The 26,626-nt window shown below is 44.4% G+C and overlaps 1 protein-coding gene across 2 annotated transcripts in view; it reads left to right on the plus strand.

Moving 5' to 3' along the window:
- The window catches only part of ADAMTS3 (ADAM metallopeptidase with thrombospondin type 1 motif 3), a 134,808-nt gene that overhangs the window by 81,369 nt on the left and 26,813 nt on the right, over positions 1-26,626 (plus strand). For both annotated transcript variants that reach the window (XM_056354428.1, XM_056354420.1), the window contains exon 5: positions 16,172-16,371. In XM_056354428.1, the coding sequence (XP_056210403.1) occupies positions 16,172-16,371 (200 nt within the window). The remainder of the gene's footprint in view (positions 1-16,171; positions 16,372-26,626) is intronic.

A 26,626-nucleotide genomic window follows, 5' to 3' on the forward strand; every position in this document is an offset into this window, starting at 1 on the left:
AAAGGAATGGATTTGCTTGCTTTATGTGTGTTTGTGAGCCACAAACTTCTGCTGTGTATCATGTATTAGCATGTAACCGCCAGTGTAAGTTATCAGCCAGGTCTCTTAAAAAGCCAGACCCAAATGCCCAAGCCTTCATATATGAAATTAAGTTACAGCCCTTACCTTATAGGTGTTCTTGTGGGATTAAAGTGCAAAAGCTTCAGTTGGCACTGACCAGGGAATAAATGCAACTCACTCCACTAATCTGGAGGGGAAAAAAAAGAAAAAGACATACTTCTCACTTATCAGTTTATTAGCAGTATCCCAAACTATGGTAAAAAAACTCAGACTGTGCAAAAATCATTTGTCTTTGCAGCCCCCTCTTGCCTACCTCCACTTTCAACCCTAGTTCTCGAGTCATTTGTGCAACCTAAATATGCCAGCTCCCAGCTGTGCTGGGTAACACTAGCAGCCTGCCTGCCTGCCATCGGCCAGTATGCCCTGGATGTCAAGCCAAGGCCATACTTCAGCAGCAAAGCATACTGAGAAAATACACACACACACACAAATATATATATATTTTTTTTTTTTTCACTTCCACTACCTCATTCTCTGATGAAGGAAACAAAAATGAACTGTTTCCTCTCCTGAGAGTAATTCCTGTGGGGTTTGCTGATGGGTAATGTTGTTCTTTAGTCAGAGCTTCCTTTTTTGAAAGCAGGAGTTTGTTGGGAAGCTGTTAAACACAGTAGTTACTTTCCTGGAAGGCAGCTGGAAGGCTCCTGCTTTCACTGCAGGAAGAGCCTTTCTCCATAAGCAGGCTGTTCCATAGTTTCTGTGCCCAGACACCATAGCAGTACTTCACTTTCAGGTGATGAGTATGTGCAAGCGGAATAAAACACCTCCTGTGTAGATCTGAAATAATTAAAATTTATTGTTAGTCTACTTGATGTTTTAACAGCCTGATCAAGGTATAGTACAGTAGCAATACTACTAACACATATAACTCATATTATCTAATTATTTTAAACATGCAACTCAAACTGATAGGGGGGAACTTGCAAATACCTGCCCCTTCTCTTGCTGTTGCGGCAGCTGGCCTGAGCTCCTCACCTGCTGACAGTGGAGCTCTTTCCTTGTTGGTCTAGGGTCCTTTCTGTGTTATTAATACAGGTTGTCAAGCAGGGTGTTCCTAACTCTTCTTTCTTACAGGTCTGCAGGCAGCGTTATGTCGTAATCACTTGGTTTTGTTAGTTGTTTTTTTCTATATATAGCACAACTCCTTGTGGTAGTACCACACAAAAGGAAGCTACCCTAAGGCAAGGTATGCGTTAACCATCAGGCTGTTGGCGAACTTGGCTGTTTCGGCTAGACAAGCCAGGCGGTGCCGTGGGCAGTGCCTTGTTACAGCTAAAACCAAGCTAAAAATAATGTCGAGAGCAGATGAGCCAGGGCAAGGCCGGACAAGTCCTGAGGCTGGTGTTAAGCTAACACAGAGCTGTGATCTGGTATTAGCGGTAGCAAGGCAAGGTGTCAATGTGATCCTTAGGCCATGGGGTTATACAGAAAGTAGGCTGTGAATTGTCACTCTCTGTTACTTCTCCCCCTTGCTATAGTAGTGGATGTGGAGAGCATCCTTTGGGTGCTCGTACGCTTCTGATTATCAAAGTAGAAGCCAACAGTCCTTGAGAAAAGAGCAGCAGCATCTTCAGAATGAGCTCGGTTTGATCCTGAGACGTACTCATCATCTTTTGGCAGTCATCTGCTAAACCTGGGGTATCTGAGATGGCTTGTGTTTTAAATCTCACTGCACCTGTGGCTCTTCCTGTGAGCCCATTGGAGAACCTGACACATGCCTTGTGTGAGCCTTTGTAGTATTTATTTCTTACAGCAGAGTGGTGACAGCTGGTTTTACTTAGAGTTGTAAAACCTATCGAAGGAGTTTCCAGCATGTGTAAATACCAAACCAGTTTATATCATGTCAGGACTATGGAAGGAAGGTCTTTAAAGAAGTGGTCTCATAGGCGTTTTTTGGTGTAGATCTGGCACGTGCTGTGGGCTTCATTCTTTTCTAAAAACAACTCCTGTCTTTTAATTTTGGCATGCCTTGGACGTATGCCTCCTGCTTGCTTTACATTAACCAGACTTGCTCTGGCTCTGGAAGTTAAAGGCTATATAGATTTATGCGGTAACTTTGATACCCAGTTACTTACAATAGCACTGTGCCAGCTAACACCCCTCAGCCAGGCATGTATTCTAGCTGCTTCTTATCTTAGCAGGATTGCATGTGTTAGAACCTCATGGCGACATTTCCACTTCTAGCAACCTTTCTTGCTTGCTTCTAAGACTTAGAGCATGGCAGGTTTGTAGACAAATCCAAAAGCGCTTTCCCCAGGAATCAGCTGAGTGCAGAACCGTTGCAATGGGAGCTCACTGTCCTGTTAGTGCCTCAAGTATGAGCTTGTGCCAGCAGACTCCCATTCTCCAGCAGTGAAAACTCTGGAACTGGCCGGAGTTCTTCTTTTGCTTTCTGTATTACCAGTTTCTGGTCATGGGATGGAAAAAGAACAGTTAATAGTTGGCCCAAATTCAGACATATTTAATTATAGTTTCCTTAATGGCGTTTTAAGTTCTGGCTTTGTTTTGTGTGTGTTTGCTGCCAGGTAAGGATAACCCACAGTTCTAGAAAACCCTCCTGCCAGGTGGGAAGCGATGACAAGAAAATTATGGGGTAAAATTCTAGCCATTTCCATTGGAAAAGTTTATCCCACGTTGGCTTTGTAAATGTCCACATATATACAGAATTATGCCTTTGGTGGTTCTACGTGGCTTCCTAAGTGCGCTGCTGGCATCAATCCATCATGATCGAGTGCTAAGAAGTGTTTTTGCTGATGATGCGTGGAAGGGAAGAGTCCTTTCCATTACATCAGAGCAACGCTGGCTCCACAGAGCCAGCAAGGAATATAGTGCAGAAAATCTTCCATCCCTCCCAGAATTACTCTGCAGCTGGAATTGCTAAGGTACCAGAGAAGCAAATATTTTACGGAAGCAGTTAGCACTTCTAAATATTTTCTTTTCTCTTTTAATTCCAACAACAAAGTAAGATAATGTTTGTGTTTGTGGCCCACTGAGTTCCTGCATTTAATGAGTAATCCTGCAACCCAGAGATTCAGACCTTCCCCTAATCCCTGTTTGTTTGCAATTCTACCAGTCACTGTCACCCTAAGGGTCCCACTGAAGAGAGCATAAACAGGACTGATGCTCCCAGCTGTAATTTGCTTAATCTTCTCAGGAGGGTGAAAGATTCCCAGACTGCATATGAAATCACAAGAATTGTTTTCTTCCTCTTTTCTTAATTTCTCAGTGCGGTTAAGCTACTGTGAAAGTGGAGCTGTGTCTGAACCTAATCGCTACTATTTTTATTTCACAGAATATTTCAGCAGGTCAGAGTCAGTATTACCTTGCACATGCAGGCAGTCCTGCTTCAGGCTGGGAGGTCCTTCTTCTGTTTTGGTGGTTTCTTCCTCCCAGGCTTCCTCTAAGCTCTCTTTGGTGCAGTACCACAACTCCAACAGCAAGTCACTCATCAGATGACCGACCACTGTTGGTCACTTTTGCCGCTTCCTCCTTAGCCCATCTCTAATGGCAAGCACCCTCTAAATAATCCATACCAACCTGGAAGGAATCTCATAGATGACTGATGAAGAACAGAAATGCTGAGGGGGAGGTGGGAGGGTATTTCTCCAAAAATCTTCATTCCATGTCTGATGTCATATCCCTGATCCTCAAGGGAGACCTTCAAAAAACAGATGAGCCTGGAAAATAAAAGTTCATAATCTTATTAGATAAAAAAACTCGGGCACTCAATGGATACTGGTTCAGTACTCCTCCCCAGTCCTCGGTGTCCTAAAGCTCTAGAATTGCTTACCCCACACCATTTCCGTTGGGAAATGCTCTGGCATCTTTGTCCCCTGCTAATGCCTCCTCTGCTTCGCAGCTACCCATTCCATTCCATGTCACACAACCTAAACACTCAGTATCTAATCAAACTTGGAACAGTTGTTTCCAGCACATGCTTCTCTTAAAGGTTTGTTGCTTCTGTTTCAAGAGGACAGCTTGGGTGCTTACAAGGTTGTCAGTGTTTTCCAGTTCTGCTACTGGCTTTACAAGACATGACACCTACTGACAAGCCTTGCCTTGTCACGTCCTTTGACTCTCGCAGGCACAGCAGCACTTCCATCTGCAACGCAGTGTATACCATACAGCAGAAAGGACACCAGGTGCATGTTCATGGCTTTAATTTTGCTTTCCCATGCCTTCATTGTTTGGCATCTCCTGGGCAGCTTTATGCATGTTGAGTTTTTCTTCTTAAGGCTTTAACTCCTGAATACCTTAAATTAATATTTTAAACACCGCATTATTTAGTCTGTAAAGCAATGCCTATGTTTGTTTAGGTTTTCGGTATTTTCGGACTATTTCTGTGTGCTGTATGACAAGCTGCTTTTTTGGCCTTTCCGCAGCCCCTTTTGCTACCCTCAAACTTTCTGTAAACATATTTACACTGCCCCTTGGCTCAGTTAGGTTTTAATATGCAGTTAAGTTAATATTCTGTTTGAGATGTGTTTTTTTACACCTCAAAATGAAATACATTCTCTATTGAATCTAAAACTGTTTACAAACTACAATGTATGTTCAAGGGATGGAAGCACTTTCTTCTCTTTAAAGTTCTGTATGTTTGCTACTGTTGCAGCATAGGTTTGGGTAGGTGAGGATGTGACCTGTCTCCTCCTCTCTGTGATAGACAGCAGCCACCTAGTTTCTTTCAGAAGCAGCCCTGGGAAGAGGAGGAGTGTTCTGACAGCTCCTGATCGGGGCTGCATCGCGAGCTGAGTCTGCACCAGTGGGAAACATTATCCACCACACTTCATTTAGATGAGAACCCAAGAGAAAAAAATAGGAGCAAATGCAGGACAGCTTGCTCAAATGCTACTCCCAGTGTCATTTGCTTCAGCAGGAGCTGTTTAGTTTTCCTTGGGTTTTCGTTTTGCTTTTGCAGTTAATGTAATTTCTGTTAAGAAGTAACCAAAAGCTGGAAGAATTATACGCCTAAAGAGCCAGGACTGTATTTGCCATGGGGCTGCAGTTCTTACATGGGAGGCACGGCTTCTAAACTGTTTTTCTCTGCCTAGTTATGCCAGTGAAAAAAATTGGGCATTGTGAACTTACAGTTCTGGTTTTTGTGTGAAATCTGATTTTTGTGCGTACATCTTCAGGTGTATTGCTGTGGACAGTTGCACGTAGAGCATTTCAGACCGTTTTGTTTTTAATAGGAAAGGTTTGCATCTTGGTGGTCCCAGTTTTCCTCACTGTCCGCTCACTGCTGTATGTTGCGGTGCCTCTGTCATTCACAGTGACAAAGAAAAACCTGGGTGCTTTTCTAAGACTTTTCAACACTTGTCCCTTTTCCACCCACATTTGACATGGTGCTGAGAGCAGCTCCATAAAGTAGGCAACACTGAAATCTCACCCATGTTTCTTCTTAGCCGTGAGGATCCTAGCAATCACTAACACTTCATTCCAGCAGGACTTTCAAAAGCAAGCTAAATGCCCAGCTCCCACTCTAAGTTGTTTTAGACCCTTTTGAAACCCTGCCTGGATGGTATAGGTCAGAGCTGGCTGGCTGTGGGACCACTTTCTCACTGGTTTTGTTGGGAAGCAGGCAGAGCAGCCCAACTGGCTTCTCAGGTCGTTTTCTGGTAGCTCAGTTTTCTATTACATTTTTCAGTCTTTTGCCAACAGAATTACAGTGGTCTTCCGAGAAGAGGAAGAACGATGTAGTTTGTTCTGGAGTTTTTTGGGGTTGGTTTCTATTAGCGCACAAGTGTTTTTTCTGCCTCCCTTGAGGGAAATGGTAAATCCAATTCTCTCCTCCAACTAACTGCACTGTGTTTCTGCAGAAGAAATGACTTGCTTTGTGTTATCAAAATTTCATCGATGATATTTATTTATTGTGAAATATCCCAGAGGGATGCCCTGTACGGTGCCCACCAGCTTCTGGAAGCACTTAGCAGACAGAGCCCTTAACGTACAGTGAAGCCACATTATTTTTATGGCCGACTGGCTTGGTTAGGGTTGCTTCAGATATAAACTTGTCCTTTTGTTTAGCCCCAAAAAAGAAGCAAGCAGAAGTTTTGGTGACAGTTAAGCAAAGAGTAACAACAAACCTATGTATGTATTCCACCAAAGACGACAACAATATGAAGGAACTGAATCACGGAGTCAGGATTGCAAGTCCCAGTGTAGGTGTTTTGCATGGGAAGGGGAGATTTAGGGCAGTGATGCTTAAGTAAAAGATTGATTGTTCTCATGCCACAAAGACTGTTGTGCTGCTGCTCGAAATTCATTGTGATGCTTCTGGAGTAAAAGGCAATTTCAGGCAATTCTTCAAGAAAAGGTAAAGCAGAATGCTTAACTTCATAAGATTTTTTTTTTTTTTTTTGAAGAACCTGATAAATCACAAATTTCAGCACATCCCAAAACCTGATGAGAACATCCTGTCATAATATATTTCCACTTGGTGACCCTGGGTGGTTTCTTCTGCAAGCACTGATCCCTTATAATTAGACAGCACCAGCAGCACCACAAAAATGTTGCATATACACAATTCCTGCAGAAATAAGTTAGAAGTCTGTTGGAACTGACTGGAGTCAGCATTTGACCCAAATGATTCATTTTTTCTTCCCTGGCTTTCCAAAAGGTGCACTTCAAAATAAACCTTAGTAGACAGAAAATCAGGGTCTCTCACAGCTTTATTGAAGTGCATATATTGACGGTTGTTATAATTAAGCAACCCGCTTTGTTTCTCGTACTATTTATTTTTAGTGAAAGCTCCACAGAAGCCAACAGGTATTTTTGTGTTCCTGCTGAAAAGCATGGGAGCCAGATGCTGAAACATCTGGTCATATGCCCCTGGAACCTTCTGGTTCCAAATCTCAAAGCCCAGATCTTTAGAAGGCATCACCATCTTAAATCATTCTTTTAAGGTAGCTAGTAAATAATAGACAGAACAGTCAGCAGAGCATGTTGTGGAACTGTTAAAAATCTACTGTAATACTTGAAACTCTTCTGTCTCGGTTCCATGGGTGTATTTAAATGGTAGATAAGCTTTTGCATAAAGCAGGTTGCTGAGATCCTTTGATGATTTGATCTGCACTGAGCGTAGATAAAATCAGGATAAAATCTCAGTCTTTGGCTTTAACAGGCTCGAAGCTACAGAATAAATCTTACATGACAGCTTTTTTTATGTCTTGAGGACAGTTGTGTTTATGAGTGCTACACAGACCCCTGGGAAGAGCGGTAATAACATTAGATACAGGGGTTGCAGAGAAGCCCTCTCTGAAATGTTCAGCAAGAGAACAAGAGGCAACAGTCACAACTGGAACAGTGGGAATTAGAGTAATTAATAGCAAAAAATGGTTCATTGCAAAGGTGATTCCCTGGATTGGCACCCAGAGAGGTGCTGGGACCTCCACCCACCAAGAGTTTCCAAGTGGCCAGGATGAGTCTCTGGGCAGCCTGATGTAGCTTTGAATGTGGCTTCCAGAGGGCCCTTCCAACCCCAGTGCTTCTATCCCTGGATCTCGTTCCGAGAGCGAGGTGGGAAAAGGTCATTTTCAGTTAGTTTCTTCAATTAGCAAGCCCTGTTTCTACCCTTATCCAGCCTTTTTGACCTGTTGGTTGGAGATGCTGATGGCCTTCCCTTGGAGTCAGCTGGAAGCTGTATGTGGCTGACTTCTCTGGGAAGGGTGTGAGATGTCCCCTCAGCTCTTCTCCAACAGTCAGGAATCACAGGTGCCAGCCGGCCAACCTACTAAATACCAAAATCAGCCTGATGCAGCAGTTACCTCTATGCAGTTAACTCCAGATGTGTTTTCTGTGGAGGATTCTGTGCAACAAAGAAAAATATCCTCAAAAGATGAATCCCTGGGGCTACATTCATCACTGTTTACTTCACAAACTTGCTTCACTTTTAAAATCTCGTGCTTTGTGAAATGAGTAAGGCTGCCTTCAAGGGTTTTAGAATCATAGAACCACAGAATGATTGGGCTGGAAGAGACCTTGAAGACCCTCCAGTTCCCACCCCCTGCCACAGGCAGGGACACCTCCCACCAGCCCAGGCTGCTCCCAGCCCCGTCCAGCCTGGCCTTGAGCACTGCCAGGGATGGGGCACCCACAGCTGCTCTGGGCAGCCTCTGCCAGCACCTCGCTGCCCTCACGGTGAAGAATTTATTTCCAATGTCTAATCTAAATCTACCCTCTTGTAGTTTAAAACCATTCCCTCTTGTCCTACCACTACAAGCCCTACCAAAAAGTCTCTCCCCGTCTTTCCTATAAGCCCCCTTTAAGTATCGGAAGGTTTAAACATTATCTTCAGGGTGTAATAGAGTGGCTGGTATCATCAGCTGCCTTTCCTAAGCGAGTCATCCTTTTCTCCAAACCCTTCTTGCATTTGATCACAAGAGGAGCTTACAGCTCATTTTTTGCACCCAGTAACTTTTCTCTTTGCTGTCCTGGATGCAGATGCACAGAAGTTCTGCAGAATAAAATAGCCTAAGCTGTGTAGCAGCCTGCAAGATCTGAGCTTTAAGACTGGGGGAAGGGCAGAGAAAAACAGAATGGCTGTCTCCACATTGGTAACACAGGTTTTGAGAGCTAAAGAAAATACAGAGCTTCAAGAAACTATGACTAGGAGAGAAAGCAATCATGGAAATTCATATTCATCCAGTGGTTAACAAGTAGAAAAATGTGCAACGGCTGCTTAGTGCAACTTTGGAAGTGACATTATGAGTTGGCCTAGTTTCCTTTCTTTGAGAATAGCATAATGGAATTTTTTAGCTGTTACAGAATACAGCTGTCCTTGGGGACATTTTATACATTAACACGCTCGTTAAGAAGGGAAGTACATTGATTTCAATTTGTCCCAAATCGATTTTTCATTATTTTCCTTTTGAGTTAGTGAAGTTGTGGAGCCTCCCTAGGCACTGTTGCCAGCTGTGTTTTCAGGAAAAGGCTATATTAGGCAGTTGTACGCTTGCTTCTCCTAAATTTGTCAGTGGGTCATAGTCTTTTGCCAGAAAGAAACTCTAGCTTATAGCTCCTGGGTGACCTCACGCCGCTCCTAGGGAGTCTGGCTGTGTGGCCCACGTGCCTGATGTGCGGCAGCGGGTCGGTGCGGGGGCGCAGCCATCGCTCTCCCAGCTGATGATCAGCTCATGCATCCAGGCTCACACACTGACAGTTTTACCGCTGCACCTCGACGTACACTTCTCCAGCACCACCGCCACGTCTTCACCAGGCTCAGAAGAGCCTCCCTTTGCATGCCTGCAGCTCTGTGAGCTCTCCTTTCCATCTTCGCTCATGCTTGCTTTCCATCTTCGCTCATGCTTCCTTTCTATCTTCGCTCATGCTTCCTTTCTCTCCATGGATCTGATCTCGGTTGATCAATTTTCATGCTGATACTTAGTATCCCTCCTGAAATGCAATTCCTGCTCCATTCGCAATTTTCCTCACACAATGCCTATTAAGGAATGTGTATGCAAGTACAACCCAATTCCTATTCAGAACCTTGCTATTAATACTAGGCACTAAACCTACGCTTCAACAGTGTAGGGCACTGTAACTCAAGACTCCCTGCTCACTGAATCACCCCGGCTCTACAGAGACAGGAGTATGACCGCAGGAATGAGGTGAGCCAGGCTTCTCTCCAGAGAGCGGCCAGTGACTGGGAGCAGAGCATGACTCACATCTTGCTCTGCCACCACTTGGAGACATTTTCCTTTTTCTGCACTAATGAATTTGAGCTGCTTGTCTGCTAGCTCAAACTTCTGTGGAGGTGAGAGAAGTGCCTCCAAAAGAGACAGAGGAAAAGGCATAAACCTTAAGGCCACAAGTGCAGTGGCAGCTGCATTATGGATTGATTCAGGAGGCTTGGATGGACATGGATCTCTTGTCTGGGAGGCTGGTGTCCTCGAGAGGCATCACCTCGCTCCTCAGTGCATGGCGTGACTTTGAGTAAATGAGTACCTTGGCAATGGGCAGGTTTGTAGTTACACTGCACTAATCTCTGCCTTGTACTTAAAGATGTAAATCTGTATTCTCTTGTTTGCTGGGTTTTCTTAGGCCCAAGGGAAGCAGGCAGGGACTAAGCAAGGCACCAGGATGTAGCCACCCGATTCTGACTATAACCTCATTCCTGCTGCTGCAGAGCAGTTCCTGCTTCCCTTGCTTGCTGCAGCTGGCTGAGGTCTCTCAGGACTCTCCCATGCCAGCTCAGAGGAGTGAAGTGTCGCTGTGTCACACTCAGCTCAGTCACACTGAGTGAAAGGTGGCCAAAAAAAGGATGCAACATCCAGATATATCCTGTTATTCCTTAAGTAAGTAAGCATGTGCGAGGAACATACATGTATAAGGAATGCTGCTGATACCAACAATGTTGTATCACAGAATTCAGCCCATGTATTTTACAGTATAAAATAAGATTGTAAGACTCTTCCATGTGAGAAATGCTTAGGATTCTCTTTAGGTATGCAGAGGTTTGATTGACGATAGCATTCACGAGATTAGGCTTGGGCAGATCACAGCTTTATTTAATAGTAGGGAAAGAGCTATAGTTTCATTCTTTTAAAGTCACACTCTAGGAAAGTTATATACTGCAACCCAGAATATCTTTTCTTTTTTAAAAAAATACAAGAAAGCATTTAGGCAGGGTACAGTCATGCCCAATTTTTGATGTAGGTGTTTGTGTTAAAAGTTCACTCTTTCTGAAAAAAAGGTTTGGAAGGGAGGGAGACTTTCTTGGTCTGCAAGGGGGGTATGGCTTTTAGAACACATCTGTAGAACATGTCTGGGTTCACAGAGAGGCTCTGTAGATATATTTGTGCTTGACAGAAACTTACCGTCTGACTCCAGCAGCATGGCTCCAAGTCTCTAGAGGTGGCACAAGGCGAGGTTAGCAGTCGTGGTTTTTAACAAAATACAATGACAAAGCATGTGGGGGAGATTTCCTTCTGGTGCATCTCTGTTCCACTACTTCATTTGCTACACGCACAAAACGCCTCCTGCCTTTTCTTGCCAGAGGAACCCCAGCTGGGCTGGAGGAAGATGTCATGCTTTGCTCTCCTCATTTTTGCTAGATGATGCATGGTAGACAGGCTCTGATGTGTGCTGTGAAAAAAGAGAAAGAAGAAACCATACACACCTGCACATGTGCATACAATGCTGTATGTTTTGACTTCCTACCCAAATGTTTGCATAACCATTTCACTGGGTGAAAGAGCACGGACTAATCTTTTTCTGACAGGTAAGATCATGATGTAAAAGTTGCAGGTGACTAGCAAAATAAAAAAGGAAGAGATAATGAACCAGCTAATTCCAGAATGAGATTAGGAAGGATTAGTCTGTCTAGCACAAATCCACAAACAGACAGATTCATTTCCTCAGTGCCTAACAGAATATTGCCATTCAGTGAGGGCTGTGTCTCCTTACTGAGTTAGACAGTGCACTCAAAGCTGCCGGGTAGGCTTTGTAGATTAACTTGCAAAGAACCTTTGTCTTCAAATGATTAATTTAAATAATTCACTTTGCTAAACATTGCTGTGATCTCTTCCCACTCATAACAAGGGCGTCGTTTCTCCAACTTTTGCTCATGGCTGAATTACTTGCCCTGTGCTCTAGAGAAGAGTTTTGCTAAGGGAAGGCTGGTTTCTCCGTTACCTGGTGCCAGCAGTGCCAGCATACAGGTAAGGGGGTGTCCAGAGGCATTCAGCTGGCAAATCTGCAGGACTGCCTACATGTAAATGTTCATCTCAATGCTGAAACCACGCCCGGATTTAAATATTTGCAGATTATGTGCTCCCTGCAGTGCTGATGCTCAGTAAAGTTATACCAGCTTCAAGCATCTCAGGTTTTCCTAAGCCCTGGATTAACACACAAAGATGATGATGCATTTTTATTTGAATGCAATTTTTCTTCTAGCCCATTACATGCAAGGCCTGTAATTTACAAAGGGAAAGGCACAGCACATGTGTTTCTTAACTATTGCCTAATGACCTCCAGAGATTTAGCTGTGTTTTGTGTCCTGAGTTCCAATAGCATGTGGCACTACTGATAGTTAATGCCCATTTACTAGCGCTGCAGATGTCTGGCTATCCCTCATCAGACACGTGGAGACGTGTATGAGTTGACTGAAGAAAGCAATTTACATCTTTTGTATTGGCGAGAGGGAGGGTCGAAAGGGAAAGGATGGTTGCATTTGTTATTTATTGCAGTACAGAAAGTCTGTGAAAGTCTTGCCGAGCACAGCCAGCGGTCTCAGTCATGCATTAACCAAGATTTTGTGCAAGAACCATTCAGACTGAACTCTGCCCCGCTGTCAAGAGTATCTGTAAGTACCTACTGAACACATTGAATGGAGAATGCTGATGCCTCTGCTGGTTGTAGCACTCATAATGCAGTACGTGGCTCTCCACTAAGATTTTTCCATGTCTCTCCTGCTGCAACATCCATAAATTTTTGAAAGAACTCCGGATTGTAGGCATTGTGGCGTTCTGAAAACTCACTCTGCCAAAGCTGTTAGCACAGAAAGCAGACAGAACATGGTTTCACTGCAATTTCACAGTAAACATAGGGGTTGGCTTTGTAATTAGTCTCGTTTGGAGCAATGTGGTGCATAGACCAGATGCAAACGTGGGTCAGCCTTCTGTAGAGCAGATTAGATAAAATCTCCAACGTGTTTGTGTCTACCTGCCTGGACGGTTCTGAATTGCACGTGTGTATTTATAAGAGTAATGATGCCATCTCCTGAACAGAACACATCCGAGGACACTTTCTGTGCCACTCAGAAAGGATGTCTGCCTGTCCCCCCTTCCCAATGCCTCGGCTGAAGCCAGTGAGCACAGAACAAACTTTTTAGAACTAGCCAAAATTAATGGTAATCAGTTATGGTAAATAACTTCAGGTTGTTTGAGGTATTTGGAACAGACTTGAATGCTATGAAAAGATTCATTGACTCTCTGAGCTCTTCTAAAATTTCCACCAGTGCCCTAGTACTTAGCCGAATCATGAGCAATGGCACAAAGAAAGAGATTTATTTAATGACTGGACTGTAGGAACATAGGCATCTTCTCACTTTGCGCTGCTGGTCTTGTGTGCCACGCCGTCATCCCTTTGCCCTGACGTTCTAGTAGGTGCTTGGCAATGGATGCAAATTGCCACATTTGCCAACAGAGCTATCATTAGTACATATAATCTGGGTTTGAGTCCAATTGTTTGACTCCGAAGACTTAAGTGCCGGGTTATGGAAAGCAGGCAAACAAGAGAAGATACAAACCACTCATGTTACCCTGCATTTTTTGGACAGGGCACAGCAGTTCACAGTGGGTGCATTCAGGGAGAGGACCCTACTGCTTTGCTTCCCAGCAAGGCATGGGGAAAGACAACGCACAGAATAAAGCTTGCTAAGTAATTACTAGCTGATAAGTACCTCAGATCAGCCTTAAAGTCAACAGTTGTTTGTGACGTTAGTGTTTCTGTTAAGGAGTAACTTAAGTAGTGCCAAGAACAGCAGACATAAAATTTTTAAAAAGCTAGTTGGCACCAGGAGACCTGTAGCTAGAGTGGACACCGTTTAATAGCCTCAGAAGCCCTGGTACATTTGATGGAACACGCTGCATACCAGGCTGAGAAATGGTTCGGGTTTTACCACTGAGCCCAGGCTGGGAGAGGTTTGGGGTTTCTGTGGAAAGAGGTATGCAAGTTGCATTTCAGGAGGTGGGAGGCCCAATGCTTGAAAATGTTTCCAGTGCTATTTTTCTTTTTTTCAAATCTTGGCCAAAAATGGTCATTACATTTCTTCCTAGAGTGAGGTTATTTTTTCTTGCTTTGTTGGGATTGCACACTTGAAAAATATTCTGTGGGTGCATGCATGGAAAATACTGGCATATTGAGAATACCCTCTGTGTGCAGAAAGTGGCTACGTATTAGAGAGGGGTGGAAAAAAAAGGAATCCTTTCTGCCTCACTCTGCCTGCTCGCATGCACACAAAAAAGAGATTCTCCTCTTCGTTTGAACCGCAAAACCACCTATTTAAGAAGGGAAGCGATGGCCAAACCAAAGGTGCTGCACAGCGCAGATAGTTGGTTCTTTCTGAAGTGATCTTAAGCTATTCCATTCATGCCGCGGGCGCAGTGGTACGATGACATGACTGGTATATTTCCGTTGGACAGTGCGCTCGGCAGCTTTGCCAGCTGCAGCAATTTTTAGAATTGGAGCTTGTCTATGAATTTCCCACTTGTGTGCTATCACAGGGTTTGCATTCTTGAGCGTGAGAGGGCTTGCGGTTGAATTGTAAAGCTGTTTGCAGACCTGGTCTCTCACCCACAGTGGCAGGCTAAGCTTCTGAAAACAACTGGGGACAACCTTGCCGTTTGATGTGGGGTTTGGGGAGAGTTATTTCTGTGTTGCTGCGAACCACTGTGATACTTAGGAGGGAAAGGCTTCCCAGCTAGTTCAGCCACTAGTTGAATCTGCTCAAGATGAATTACACCGTGGCCATCCAGCGCATTGGCCCTGATCCTGCTGTCCTTCCACAAGGAAAATTTGTGGAAAGTGTGGAAAATCTAGTTTACTGCGAGTCTTGCCTGAAAACATGTGAAGGGCCAGTTTATGTACTTGCGACCTTGGCTTTCATCAGCTCCAGTCCAGAGAAAAGGTCTTGAAAGCTGCGTCATTGTTTGCGGAAATGCCCCATTACAATGAGAGTCAACACGAGTGGAAGGCAGGACCACCCTTCCCTTTCATAGAATCATAGAGTCATTTAGGTTGGAAAAGACCTTTAGGACCATCAAGTCCAACCATTAACCCAGCACTGCCAAGTCCATCACTAAATCATGTCCCTAAGCACTGCATCTATACATTTTTTAAACACCTCCAGGGGACCCAGGGGATTCCACGACCTCACTGGGCAGCCTGTTCCAATCCTCAACCACCCCTTTGGTGAAAGGGTGGTTATTTACTACCCTTTCTATCCATTAGATGCTGGTTGCTTTAGCTGGGTTCATAGGGCAGGAAGATCACTGTGGATTTGTGGGCTGTGTCATCTCTTTCTTCTAAATGAAGGAATGAGGGAATGGGGATGGATGCTCCTTGACCGTTACGGAGCCAGAGACACAAGAACAGCCCAGTTCCTAGCAATGTCTGCAGTACATAGCTAGTTGTTTGCACCTTAAGATGTTCCAAACTGGTCTCTTTACTGTTGTTTATTGCTTAGAGCCTGTTGGTGTGCTGGCTTAAATTTAGGAAGAACTAAGTAGCCTACAGCTGTCTTTTTTCCTGTCAAAAATCCATGATAATGTTTTGCATTACTGTCCTAAGTGGAAGAAACAGCTTTTGAGTTATTGCAGGTACAAGGTATTGAATGCATCCCCTTAAAAAATGAGAGGATGCATTCAATAGCATAAACATTTTTTAAAAAATTAAATTCATAATGGTTCACCTGAACTCTGCCCCTTGACCCACGTTTTCAAGGGACTCTTCAAGTATTCTGTGATATTCACAGGAGAGGCTATTTCAGTGCCTGCTTTTTAAACAAAGACTTACAAAACTAGTAAGTCAGTCAGAAACTCTAGATTAGCTGTTCCAGTGATGGGGTATGACAGCAAAACACACAACACCGCTATCTGAGATCTTTTCAACATGAGCTGGGGCTGACCACATTACTTCTGAGCACTAAAGCCCCTCAAGTTCAGCATTGTGCAGCATCCCCAGTGAATACTGAGGCATCCAGTGTCTGTGGCACTCTGTAACGTGTGCCTGATGTGGTGCAAAAAAAGGAGGGAGGAAATTCTGCATTAGGAGGTCAGGTGTTTGCCCTAAGCCTCCTGCAGTATTTGGCCTAAAATTTTATGCTTGAAATAACTACCATGTGATAAACTGTAGAACCATATGGTTGAATGAATTTTGTCATCAGGTGCCTGGTGATTTCCCCCACCCCTATGCCACTAGAATAATCTCTTCAGGGTTCCTGATTTATTTTATCCAAAGAAGCAGTGACTCTGCAGGTAAGGATGTTGTGCAGGAGGTTGTTTCTGAAGTGGAATTGGAGCAAATGTTGATGTCTTCCTATTTCTTGTAGGGTCTCTTCTTGGTGGCCTCGGAGAGCTGAGCTCCCTGAACAGCAGCGTAGAGCAGCATCTGAATGAAACCCTGAGGCGACGCAGGCATGCGGGAGACGACGACTACAACATCGAGGTGCTGCTAGGTGTGGATGACTCTGTTGTCCGATTCCATGGCAAAGAACATGTTCAAAACTACCTCCTCACCCTCATGAACATAGTGAGTATCTTCCATAGTGCTGCACCGCTTGGTTTAGAATGTGAATGGCTTTTGCAGACTCCAGTAGGAGTATCTAAGAGACCACATTTGATAAAAATATAAATGTGATTGGTTTGCCTGCTAGTGGATATGGTTCTTTCTTTTCAATATGTTCCTTTAATTGGTCTTTTTCACAGTAGTTTTCTAGGGCATGTTCTAGAGTATTCCAAGAATTTGGAAATAGTTGACAGTGGGGAGAAAATGTGAACTTGATACATTTCTAGTAATTCCTTTCTCCTCCTGCAACACAGTTCTGAAGGAAACCTAGTAAAAGAATAAACATGCAGAGCAAAAAAGTGTTCTAGACACCTAATGGCTCTTTGAAAGAAAGCAAACCTTCTAATGATGTCTGTTCCTTAGCTTGTGTGGCAATATCCATATTTACATGGAAACTCCAAAGGAATGGAGACTTACAGAACGCTTTATCATAGTGTGTCTTATTTTTTGTCTATGTATACATTTCTGGTTGTAAAATCAATGGCAAGATACTATATGTAAAGCTATGGTCTGGAACTAGGCTGTCAGGTTGTGTGGAAATGCACATTACAGAAGAGCACAGTTCACACTGTGCATTAAAAGTCATGTACTACACCAGCACGGAATGCGGGAATTGCTCAAGCTTAAATGTTTTCTGGTTTTTCTATCTTAGAAGAACTCTGAAAGAAATACATGAAGGACATGTAAAGGAGATGTATAATAATCCCTTGCATTGTGTGGACTTTTCTTAATGCCTTTAAGTGTCAGACCCATATGGACACATCTTAGAAGCTGTGGGGATCATAAGGTTTTCCAGGAAAGAAAAACAATATCCTAAGGACAGATTGTAAGGGAACAGGCTTACAGTTAATAACAATTTGATGAATGTGAAAATGATTCGCGTGTTTTTTACACTCACGTTTTTATTCCTGAAATAATTTAAAAACTATTCCTTAGGCTTAGAAATCATCTTTGTAACATTTCTTTGTTCTGCGTCATGTCAGCCACCATCATTCCTGACTGAGAGAATTCAGTCCTTCCACTATTGTGAAGTATCAGAACCACCTTCTCCCCTTCATCCCCAAACCACCGTTTCAGCTCCCCCTCGTATGCAGCATTCCCCTTGAGGAGGGACAGCCGATGCGAATAGCACATACAGTGGATTTGGCCTTCAGTCCTTGGTTTATGGTTAGTTCGTATGCTTGTGACGATAATTTTTTTCTTAGCATTTTCTGCTCTTAATGCTCGTTCAGAATGATTGAGACATTACTTCTTTCCCATTCATTCTGCCTTTAGTCCAAGCTTTGATCCACATGGCTTGTGTCGCAATGTGTCCTGCACCAAATCCTTTTTTTTTTCCCACACACAGCTCCTGTTTAGTGCATATTGTGCCACCGCTGCATCATGCATGTGGCTAATCTGGTATGGAGGCTTAAGGCTGAAAATCTTGTGTTTCAGACTAAAAATGAGTTGCTATATCTAGAGGAGGTCTCTTTGCTCCCTTTGCAAGCTCCTCAGTCAGATAAATAAGCTATTCCTTCATAAGGAACTGTGCTGCCAGCAACACAGGTCCTGCATGTGCAAAAGACTGTACAGCTTCGGTACAGGGGAGACCCCTCAAATACTGAGGGTGAAACACAGTGCCAGGACCAAAGTGTACCCACAGGAATGGTCTCATTGTCATAAGACCCCAGATACCTTTTAGATGTTTAAAGCCAGGTCCTTTAAAAAAAAAATAAAAAAATCTTAGCACACAGCTTTTGCCTGTCACAGTCCCATCTCAGTTTTCCAAGAGCACAAACATGCTGAGTGTCTTTGAAAATCTACCCACCCTGTTCTAGCTCCCAAAATGAGGAACAGCAGTTTAAAAATTTAATCCATAGAATTTGAGAGGGAAAAAAAATAATCTATATGAATTTAAACCAACTGATATGTTTTCCAGGATGGCTCTGTGTAGAATTATACTGTGCTATAAATCTAGAATAAGAAACTCCAGATACACACACACATTGTAACTGGAAAACAGAATTTAGTCTGCTAGGTTTACAACCTGGGGTTTTGTTCAGTCTTATGCTTTTCCTACTGTTTCTGTAATTGTGAGCCTGTATGTTTGAGGTCACTGTGGTATTTTAGCGTGCCAGGGGAGCTGTTCCCTAACAATAAGCAAAGGGATGCTGTAGAATCTTGGTTTGATGACAGGGGGATGTTAAGTCAAGTAATGTCTGTGCTTTTGGTTTTGGAGCCCAAAGCATTTAATCATAACTTCCTCCCCTCCTCTGACGTGCACACAGAATGCCTTTGGCTGTGGTCTGTTAAGAGGCTGGGTGTGAAGATCCTTGAGGAGAAACAAGCCACCGGAACCTGGGCTCGTGGCTGCAGATCACCTCTGAGATGTGATTGAGTCAACAGCAAGACTTTCATGGCCATGAATGTGTCTAGCATATCTTTGTTGTTAGGAGAAGCTTCTTTTTTAGTTTTGAGGCAATCATAAAGCCCATGAGCAAGTCTTTGCTTGTTCCTAGAAGATCCTTAGCTACGGGGACCACAGCTGTTGCCGTCCCACCCACTGCTGACACCAGCAGACATAGCACAGCTGAAGTTGCCTGGCAGACATGAACTTGACTTGTGGTTCAGATTTAGGTTTGCATCTAGTGGTGTGAAGGTCCAGGACTGAACCTTGTGTATCTAAACGTGTATCTCTTTCTCTTCCTTAAAATGGGAGGCTCCAGATGAGGAAGAACTCAAGATGGATGTTACAAGCATTTGTGGGGATTTTTGCAAGGCTGGCAGTAACTCGCTGAGACTTGCCTTCCCAAGCGAGGAAGTTGAAGGCAGTTCTGCCATATATAACGCAGCATATGTGAGACAGCTCCTGGCTTCAAAAGAGCAAATATGTATGGACATTGCACTGTTTTGTTCCGGTGCAAAAAAGCGGTATTAAATCACATGGGTTCAACCCTGTGCCAAGACTGGTTACCATGGGCAGAGCGCTGTGCTGACACAACTGTACTGCTCTCGGTGCCAGCGCTGGCTCACAGGGAGTCAGGCACGGCACAGCCTTGCCATGCCATTGGGAGCTCCAGCCCTGGAGGTTCACTTCCAGCTGAAGAAATGCCTGAGGTGTTTCCCTATATGTCACATTTGTACATGCAGGCTGGAAAACCCAGCAGTGCATCTAAAACAGCTGTTACAGGTCAGCGCTAGATATCAAAAGTCCAAATGGGCTCATCTAGTCCAAAGCCATAAAATCTAGCACAGTCCCAAGCTCTGAGGTGAAGCTTTACTGTTATCTCAAAGCACGAACTGCCCAACTTACTGGCAGCCTGCCTTCCAGAAGGGCCAGGGGCTAAAATCACCCACTGGAGGGAATGTTGTTCCCCTGGGGTTGTTTTGGGTAGCTCAGTGGCTTGTCCAGTACTGGGCAGTTCCTTGAAGCGACAGAATCGACATCAGTAGGGCCTGCGGCGATAGGGCAAGGGGAATGGTTTTAAACTACAAGAGGGTAGATTTAGATTCGATATTAGGAAGAAGTTCTTCACCGTGAGGGTGGTGAGGCGCTGGCCCAGACTACCCAGAGCAGCTGTGGGTGTCCCATCCCTGGCAGCGCTCAAGGCCAGGCTGGACGGGGCTGGGAGCAGCCTGGGCTGGTGGGAGGTGTCCCTGCCTTTGGCAGGGGGTGGGAACTAGGGGTCTTCAAGGTCTCTTCCAGCCCAAACCGTTCTGTGATGATTCTTTGGTTTTCCTGTTCTTACCTTTGCCAGGAGCACATGAGGAGTTGTAGCCTCCATCTCCCAAACCCTGCCGTAGCGTTAGTGCCGTTCCTAATCCCCAGTGAAGCATCCCTCAGAGAACATGCAGGAGTGCAGCAGGAAAGCAAGTAGAGTGAAAACTGGCAGAGGAATGGGAAATGAGGTGCAAGCAGGACTGAGAAAGCCTAACCCTGCTCCCTCTCCCCCCACTCCTCTGTTCCCCCACCCTGGTTATGCCACAGAGCCAAGGCAGCCCTTCAGCAGCTCTGGGAGGAGTCTGTCAGGAGCCGGGTCCCATCTCTGTGAGGTGGTAGTGTGCCACACTGGTGTTGAGGCCACCTTTTGCAAGAGGAGAATTGGTTTTCACCACCATTTGTGGGGTTTTTTTTTTGGGGGGGGAGGGGGCATGTGGCACTGTTGGTGTATCTGATGCTTGGCAGCTAGCTCTTCTTTTGTGTTATGTCATCTCTCACAAAGTGGCTTTCCTCTCCTCTGCGCTACCTAAGAGAAACCCCTAACAAAGAGAGAGGATCTTGAAGGCACTGCATTCAGTTTAGAGGAATGTTTGGTTTTCAGCTAACAGAAGACAGAACAGTGAAACATTCGTAATGATCACTTTCAGCCAGAGGCAGCTATTACAGTGTTGTAAGGGGACGCTTAAAAAAAGCTTGATGTTTTTAGCACTGTGGTGTTGAATCTGAAATTAAAGGTCTCCTGCATTAGGCAGCTGACATTTGTTACTCCCTTGGGTACTTACTTCAGACAGAGCTTCCCTGGATTAAAGTAACTGAGATCAGAAAGGGCACAGGTTATACACAGAGGGCATGGGGTTACACTGAGGGATTGTAAGCAGGTTTGGACTTGGCAGTATTTATATCTTTCAGTTATTTTTTTTTCCTGAGAATAAATGCAAATTAGCCAGTAGAGCGGTACTTCCATGCATCATTCATTCTCAAATTGCAAGTGGCTTTTGACAGAATTTCTCTTTTGGTGATGAGCATCAAAGTTTTGTGTGTATCACCTTCTTTCTAAATAACAATTTAGTTTGTTGTCCACATGCTGAAGTCAATGAGAGCTTTATGATTAGCTTCAATAAGAACAGGCAGTGCCAGATATGTCTAAAAATTCTGCCAGAGGTCTCCATGCACACACACACTACCTGCAGTTCTTCATCTCTCTATCATTTGCTCTCTTTTTCCATTTACTCCATCTAGAAATGCATAGCAAGGCATAAACACATCACTTAATTCAGAGATCTCTTGACTTCTTCTACTCTCTAACCCAATCCTTTACCTGATAGTTATTATCTGAGATAAAGGAGAAAAATTAGATCAGCGCTTATTCTTTTCTGTGCAGTTCCACATGGAAGCAAGCGCTGGTACTGGTGGCCGACTGCAGTGTGCATACAGCAGACAGCTCATGCTGTTCTTGCGAGCAGCATTTCAGAAATGCCAGTGTCCCCTGAGTGGTGGCTTGTGGCTGTGCTAAACTGCGCAGGTAACTGGGATTGCTGAAGAATGCGAAATAGGAGTTAACGTAGTTTTGGCAACCACAGAAGGAAGTTAAATTTGAATCCAGAAAGGTTGAGGTGAAAAGTTAATTGTTCGTGTGAGTAACAAAATATTCTTGATACAGTCCTTGCAGGGAATCATTTTCTTTATACCACGTACCTCATGAGACATGAACAATAAATCTTCATTAAAGGTGATTTCGGAATGTATTGTCTTTTTAGCTTTAAAAACATTTAACTTTTTAAACAGCCAGCCGATACACTGTCCCAAAACACTTCCATCTTTTCTTAAACATCTGCAGCACCATCTACTGGCAGTAGAGATGTCAATGCAGGGCCTGTGCAAGCTGAGGCACCGCTTCCCTGAGTATTGAGCTTTTAAAAACTGTCATAATAAAAGGGTTGCCGGAAAAGCACACGTTCAGCACCGTTCCTGCCAGTTCCTTTGCCTCTGCTCAGTGCTTTCCTGGAGGCTGCTCTGTGTTGCAGAGCCTGGACACCTACAAAAATGAAAAACAATGAAACTTCACTGAGCCAAATACTTGCTCCTCTTTAAGTCTCTGTTGTTCTCTGTAAAACCCTTCCCTAGATAACGGAGGCCAGCAGCATCCTGGCTTGTGTCAGACCCAGCGTGGCCAGCAAGACTAGCGCAGGGACCGTCCCCCTGCACTGGGCACTGTGGGGCCACACGTCAAATCCTGTGTTTGGTGCTGGGCCCCTCGCTGCACGGGGGACACCGAGGGGCTGCAGCGTGTCCAGACACCAGAGCAGGGCTGGGGCACGAGTCCTATGAGAAGCATCTGAGAGAACTGGGGGTGTTCACCTGGAGAGGAGGGGGCTCAGGGTGGATCTTACTGCCCGCTACAACTACCTGGAAGGAGGCTGTAGGGAGCTGGGGATTGATCTCTTCTCCCATGTAACAAGCGACAGGACCCAGTCGGAGGCAGCCTCAAGTTGTGCCAGGGGAGGTTTAGGTTGGACATTAGGAAAAACTTCTTCACCAAAAGGGTGGTCAGACATTGGAACAGGCTGCCCAGGGAGGTGGTGGCATCACCATCCCTGGAGGTGTTTAAAAAGACACATGGATGTGGTGCTTGGGGACATGGTTTAGTGGTGGGCTTGGCAGTGCTGGGTTAACGGTTGGACTTAATGATCTTCAAGGTCTTTTCCAACCTAAACGATTCCATGATTCTATGAAAAGATGTTACAGCAGGCAGTGGGAGTCTTGCTGCTGACCTGGCTGGGCTGCGGCTTGGGTGTTGAGCTGGAAGAGGATGAAGGGGATGATGCAGCTTGTATTCTCTCACTTGAAATCTTTGAACTGTCATCTCTGAGCCCAGCTTGCTGTGGCAAGCAGACATGCTTGAGTAGCATGGTTCAGAAGGAAATCTCCCCTTTATTTCCTCACATTTCAACATCACAGTGGGCACCAAGGCACGTTCTTTATGGGCAAACAGCCTGTTCTGTAGATGGTGACTTTTTCTTACAAATTTGGGAGTCATGGTTCTTGCCTCTCATCCAGTTGATGGGTTATGGTGTGGAGGTGAATTGCAGGGCTTCAAGAACAGCCCAGGTCCTCTTTTTTTTTTTTATCACAAGATAAAAGAGGCTATGGCAGCTGTTTCTCCTTCAAAGCCACCCTTCTTCACAACCCTGATTTTTTATATTTTATTTTGTCAGGCTTATAACTTTCCTTATTGTCTGTCAAAATTATTAGTTAGGGAGCTGTTTCTATAGCATACAGTCATCACATGTTCACTTATCCCATGTATCATTTTACATCAATTTTAATGTAATATTGCCCTCAGCCTGTAGTAAAGGCTAATGGCGTGTGAAGGTGTCAACAAAAGAGCACGACTCACTCCTTGCCATTTAATCTAGTGATTCCTACCTGTGGATTGACTATTTTTTTCAAAGCTGTTTCATTTCCAGTGATGTGAACAGTAGAGCAGCTAACAGCATTAATCATCAAATTCTGAATTACTCAACATTCCTTCACTGTAGAACACTAATGAAGAAACTGCATTTTGCCCCATGCAAGTAAGATGTGGAAATTTAAGTAATTTGATCAAGGCATAAACAGAAGGTCATTGAGACTGTACAGTCCCCAAAACCCAGAGAGAGCCAAATGAAGCATTTGATGTAAGTGGAGAGGAACTTGCTGTGATGAGCAGAGGGAAACATCAGCAAAGAAACTTCTGTAACCTTACTCCATCAGTTCAGTTACTCTTAAATAATTTCTGTTGAAATATCCTATTAATTTAAAAAAGTGTTCAAAGACCGTAGATTCTAAGAGAAGGAAATGAAGAGCTGGTAATCAAGGTAATGCTGTTATCATATAGCGCTTCTCATCAAAAAATACCAAAGGAGGCCGCTATGGGCAGGAAAGCAAACTCAGTCTGAGTCCGCCAGTACTAAGAACAGAAGAAGGGCAGAGTCCAGGTTCCTCGTGTCTCTTTGTGCGCCCACCCAGCAGCAGCCATCCCTCCCAGCTGAAAGACAGAAGGGACCACTTACGCTGGCAGATCTGGGAGCTGGTCTGGGGAGATTATGATGATGGGTGAGGCTTTGCTGGACAAACGGTTTTACCCCCTGCCAAGTGATTTGAGACCTCGGCCCTCGGCAGGGCCACAGGTTGCCTTGAATTAGCTTGCAGCCCCTGCCTGGGCACCGTGGAGGTAGGGTCGGCGAGCACTGGTGGGTGACCCTGATGGGGGAATTGCACTGGGCCTGTGCAAAACCAGCGGTGCATCTGCAGCTTGCCATATGTCCCAAGCTGGAAAGGCCAGCTACCGAGAGGCCATACTGCAGGAGGTGCTCAGGGGGACCATCCAGCGCAACTTGGAGAGCTATGGGTGACTGCGGGTCAAGAGGCAGCAATTTCTGTGACAGGTGAGAATCCAGCCACTTTTCCTTTAGGGAGGAGGTCTGGCTCGAAGGTGCCTTAGATTCCACCATTGTTGTCTTATGTCAGTTTGGGAGTGTGGGTTCACCCATGACATTACTACTCCGTACAGGTGGGTGGGTTTCATACAGAAGCACTGAAGTCCCTTGGTTAGCATTTACCTCCCTTTCCAGTGCTCCTTACTGCAGTCTTTCAGTTCAGTTGCCAGGTGCATTGTTTTTGTCTGTTTGAACAATTTTTTATCCATTCAGTAAATAGATACTTCTCAACTTTGTCTGCAGAGTCTCACGGTTGTCATCACTGTCCCAGCGAGAGAGTACTGACTGATTCCTTCCCGTGCATATTGCTATTGAATTTCCTCTAACCCCTTTTTACTTTTAAATACTACAGCAGAGGCTATGTGGACAGTTGGCCATCTGTGGTACGTTCCACCAGCTCAGATCAGAAAAATCAGGCTTACTGGGGTGTGATTTATATATGTGTTTTGTACCGGTATCTTTGGAATGTAATTTCTTTTGCCATCATAAGCACAGTGTCGTGCAGTTACAGCAGTTGGAAAGTGCTGCAGTCCACGCTGATGTTTTCAGCACTTTTTTTAGCTTTGGGTCCTTCTGGTGAGGTTACAGGTTCTAAGATTTCCTGTGTTTCAGTCACAAGAGTACATACGAACTTGTTCCTCATGGGAATCCTGTAGTGCAGCCCTCCAAAGCAATCCACAGAGAATGGGGTAAAAACCAGTGTCACAGAGAAATCTTAAAGATGACTTGAATCTTGAGGTCAGTTCCAGGATCCTTTTTGTCTCTAGGAAAGTCACTCCTGGAAGGCTTATTGTTTCTTGGCACAATGGAAATCATGAGCATTTTTTCTGACACAAGCCATTGTGGGGAGCAATGCTGTTGCATTAATGGGAAGAAAATATGAGGTGCATAATTGAACTTTGGAATAATTGCTTCACAAGACGGGCAGTCTGAGTTATGTACCCATCTCTGTAAAACTGCCCTGCTGACAGTTCTCTGTTCTCAGCTGGTCCTAAAAGGGAATGCATTTTTAAAAACCGTGGGCTAAGATTGTTGTGCCAGGTCCCACAGTCTGGACAACTCAGAATGACCTTTCTTCCCTGAGGGGAAGGGGAAGTTCTGTTTAGCCTGACCTAAAAAAAAAACCCAAAGAACACCATAAACCAACCTCTAAATCCTATTCAAATATACCAGCCTCTGAACAGTGGTATTCATTTTTCACCAATTACCCATAATATAATACTAATTTCATTTTTAGGGGGATGAGTAACTTCACTGATGATCTTCAGATGTTTTAGCCCCATAATTTATACTCTGGTGGCAGGGCATTTCTCACCTTCCCAGACACAAGGAATGTCCTCAGGAAGAACAATTTTTGAGCCATCTGCATGATTCTGGTTTTTAAACTTCAGTTCTACAAACACTCTAAAAAGAGTCACTTTTTATACAAAGTGACCACGTAATTCTAATTTATCTCTGAAAAGTAGGGCAGCAGTCTTAGTTGCTTCTAAAAAAAAAAAAAAAGCAACTCTTCAAAACAAAACCCACCATGAAGTATTTCAGTTGTTCAGTGAGCAGTGGAACTGCAGCGTTACTCGGGATTTCTGTCTCGTGGCGGGGCTCTCTAATGGTGCATAAGCTCCTCTGGTGCTGGGAGCACTCTCCAAGCTCCTGTACATGTGTGTGATAAAGCATATGCAGTCCTGCCTTCCTTGTGCGTAGTAGTAAGACTGTTACTTCTAATCACCAGCTTATTTTCACAGAACTTCTGGATACTGAATTTCTTTGAGGTCTTTATTGGTTTGCAAAGGTTGCTGGAAAGTGGTAAATGGGGCCAAAATTTATTGGGGCCTTAGAACTGACAGAAGGGGGTGACTCTAATCTTTGTTGCCTTTGGAAATGGGACTGAAAACACTTGAATCAAAATTCTGCCTTTAAATGACACATAAGGATCTCACTGGAGACCTCTGCAGACCTAGTCTGGTGCAAAGCTGCGGACTGGTTTATAAGGACTCCCTGTGGGCTTCCAAGTTTGCTCTTTCCTGCGTGTTTTCTGCAG

Source organism: Falco biarmicus, chromosome 1 (genome assembly GCF_023638135.1).
Source record: "Falco biarmicus isolate bFalBia1 chromosome 1, bFalBia1.pri, whole genome shotgun sequence".
Taxonomy (NCBI): domain Eukaryota; kingdom Metazoa; phylum Chordata; class Aves; order Falconiformes; family Falconidae; genus Falco; species Falco biarmicus.